Source organism: Capra hircus, chromosome 9, assembly GCF_001704415.2.
Source record: "Capra hircus breed San Clemente chromosome 9, ASM170441v1, whole genome shotgun sequence".
In the NCBI taxonomy this organism is placed as follows: Eukaryota; Metazoa; Chordata; class Mammalia; order Artiodactyla; family Bovidae; genus Capra; species Capra hircus.
Genome location: NC_030816.1, coordinates 50145959 through 50149102, shown reverse-complemented (window position 1 = coordinate 50149102; position 3144 = coordinate 50145959). Strand labels below are relative to the sequence as shown.

The 3144-nt window shown below is 43.3% G+C and overlaps 1 protein-coding gene across 1 annotated transcript; it reads left to right on the top strand.

Annotated features, from left to right (window-relative positions):
- Positions 864–2359, top strand: HTR1E (5-hydroxytryptamine receptor 1E). Its single transcript, XM_005684708.3, has one exon. The coding sequence runs from the start codon at positions 1035–1037 to the stop codon at positions 2130–2132; it is 1098 nt and encodes a 365-aa protein (XP_005684765.2). The 5' UTR covers positions 864–1034; the 3' UTR covers positions 2133–2359.

Genomic DNA, 3144 nt, shown 5'->3' with positions numbered 1-3144 from the left:
GTAGAGGATTAAGAGATACCAAACAAACTATTGTATATAAGATAAGCTACAAGGATAGGGACTTCCCTGGCAGTCCAGAGGTTAAGACTTCGCCTTCCAATGTAGGCGAGGGTGAGGGTTCGATCCCTGGTCAAGGAGGTAAGATCCCACATGATTTGTGGCCAAAAAACCAAAACATACAACAGAAGCAATGTTGTAACAAATTCAATAGTTTAAAAATGGTCCATATTTTTTTTAATCCTTTTTTAAAAAAAGCTACAGGGGGCTTTCCGGTGGTTCAGCAGTAAAGAGTCCACCTACCAGTGCAGGAGACACTGGTTCGAGCCCTGGTCCAGGAAGATCCCACAGGCCGCAGAGCAACTAAGCCCATGCGCCACAACTACTGAGCCTGTGCCCTAGAGCCCGGGAGCCTCAACTACAGATGCCCGCACACCTAGAGCCCATGCTCCGCAACTCAAGAAGCCACAGCAATGCAAAGCCCACGCACTGCAACTAGCAAGTAGCCCCTGGTCACAAAACTAGGGGAAAAGTCTGTGCAGCAGTGAAGACCCAGCACAGCCAAAAATAAATAAATAAACGTTTTAAAATGCTGCATGGATATATTGTACAGCACAGGGACTACAGCCAATACTTTTTCACAACTGTACATAGAGTATAGCCTTTAAAAATTGTGGAATCACCATATTGTACATTTGTAACGTATAATATTATATATCAACTATACTTCCCTTTTTTAAAAAGATGGAGTTGACATTCAGAGAAGAAAAAATATATATCAAAAACATGTAAAGATTTTATGAATACTGAAATACTGTCATTTGTCTTCCAGGTGAAAGAACATGGCTTTTTCATTCAGACTGTAGCATACAGTTCTGTGGTTTTTTCCATTTACCCACACAAAATGGAACCCAAGAGACGACACAGCTGAGGAAATTACAGAGTCTTTACCAATGAAAGTCGTTCAAGTCTGCATAGATTTCAGCTGAAACAAACAACCACCAGCTTCTCCACAGCATAGAATAGAACAGGGGAAAATGAACATCACTAACTGTACCCCGGAAGCCAGTGTGGCTGTGAAACCCAAGACCATCACGGAGAAGATGCTCGTTTCCATGACTCTGGCGATGATCACCACCCTGACTATGCTGCTAAACTCCGCCGTGATCGTGGCCATCTGCACCACCAAGAAGCTCCACCAGCCTGCCAACTACCTGATCTGCTCTCTAGCCGTGACGGATCTCCTGGTGGCCGTGCTTGTCATGCCCTTGAGCATCATGTACATCGTCATGGAGAGCTGGAAGCTGGGGTACTTCATCTGCGAGGTGTGGCTGAGTGTGGATATGACCTGCTGCACCTGCTCCATCCTTCATCTCTGTGTGATCGCCCTGGACAGGTACTGGGCCATCACCAATGCTATCGAGTACGCCAGGAAGAGGACCGCCAAGAGGGCCGGGCTGATGATCCTCACGGTCTGGACCATCTCCATCTTCATCTCCATGCCCCCTCTGTTCTGGAGGAGCCACCGCCAACTCAGCCCACCCCCTAGTCAGTGCACCATCCAGCACGACCACGTCATCTACACCATCTACTCCACACTCGGGGCATTCTACATTCCCTTGACTCTGATACTGATTCTGTATTACCGGATTTACCATGCAGCCAAGAGCCTTTACCAGAAAAGAGGTTCAAGCCGGCATTTAAGCAACAGAAGCACCGACAGCCAAAACTCGTTCGGCAGTTGTAAACTGACACAGACGTTCTGTGTGTCTGACTTCTCCACCTCAGACCCTACCACAGAGTTTGAGAAGATCCACACCTCCATTAGGATTCCTCCCTTTGACAATGACCTAGATCACCCAGGAGAACGCCAACAAATCTCCAGCACCAGGGAGCGCAAGGCAGCACGAATCCTGGGTCTGATTTTGGGTGCGTTCATCTTGTCGTGGCTGCCATTCTTCATCAAAGAATTGATAGTAGGTCTGAGCACCTATGCTGTGTCCTCCGAAGTGGCTGATTTTTTGACCTGGCTTGGTTATGTGAATTCTCTGATCAACCCTCTGCTCTACACAAGTTTCAATGAAGACTTTAAGCTGGCTTTTAAAAAGCTTATTCGGTGCCGAGAACATACTTAGATTGTAAAAACTCAGAGGGCTTGACTTTTACCAGCCTCATGAGTGCACGGGGGTAGGGGATGCAGCTTATTAATTCTTGAACATAGTTGGTTCAGGAGAGTTTGTAAGTACATGTGGTCTTGTTTTGTCTTTTTTTCTTTTTCTGTTTTGTTATTTTGTGTGCTGTTTTCTACCTCTGGTCTTATTTGTGGTACATAATTTCAAATAAACACTATCAAACAAAAACAGAAATTTCATAGCAGTAATAATAAGGTGAAATAGTAAATACTTTTTATTTCTTTAGCCATTTCAGTTAACCCAGCAATTAAAGAATGCTAAAGTAAATCTTCATGTGCAGAATTCTTTATTACTTATGTATCAAATACATGATGACCTGCCCTGGTGTGTGGCACTAATTCTGAGGTTATGGATCCAAATGCTTAAAACTTCCATTGGGTATTGCATGATAACATAAAGGATTTTTTTTTAAGTGGTGCACTGTTATCTACTGATTGCAGATCTGACCTGAAATCATTCCTTATGACTACATGGCCTGCAACTTTCTGGCACAAACAGTATAGCTGGCTCTTACGGCTCTTAGTTCACGATTAAATGAGCATCTTCATTCTCTAAAAAGAACCTAGAATGAATGTACTAATACTTTCCTAGGCCTTTGACTATGAATGTGAAACATAAGCAAATAATATTATGAAACAATTATCAAAATTAGTCACTTTGTTGTTGACACATTTGGCCTCCTCTAGTTCTCAGAAGCATCACAGCAAAACTTTGGATACACCCTCCCGTTCTAGCAGGATTAAAGTGGGAGTACCTGCCAAACTGGAGAACTTTTAAAGCAACATTAAGCTACTCTACCCATTAAGGGATGTATTGATCAGATGAGGGAATACATTACCTGAAGAACTTTGTTGGAGAAAGTTACTCATTAAATTACCAGTTGTGCATGTGGGGAAAAAAAATTAAACATTGAAAATCTATGTTTATAGCAGAAACCACACACCAGGAAGTGAGT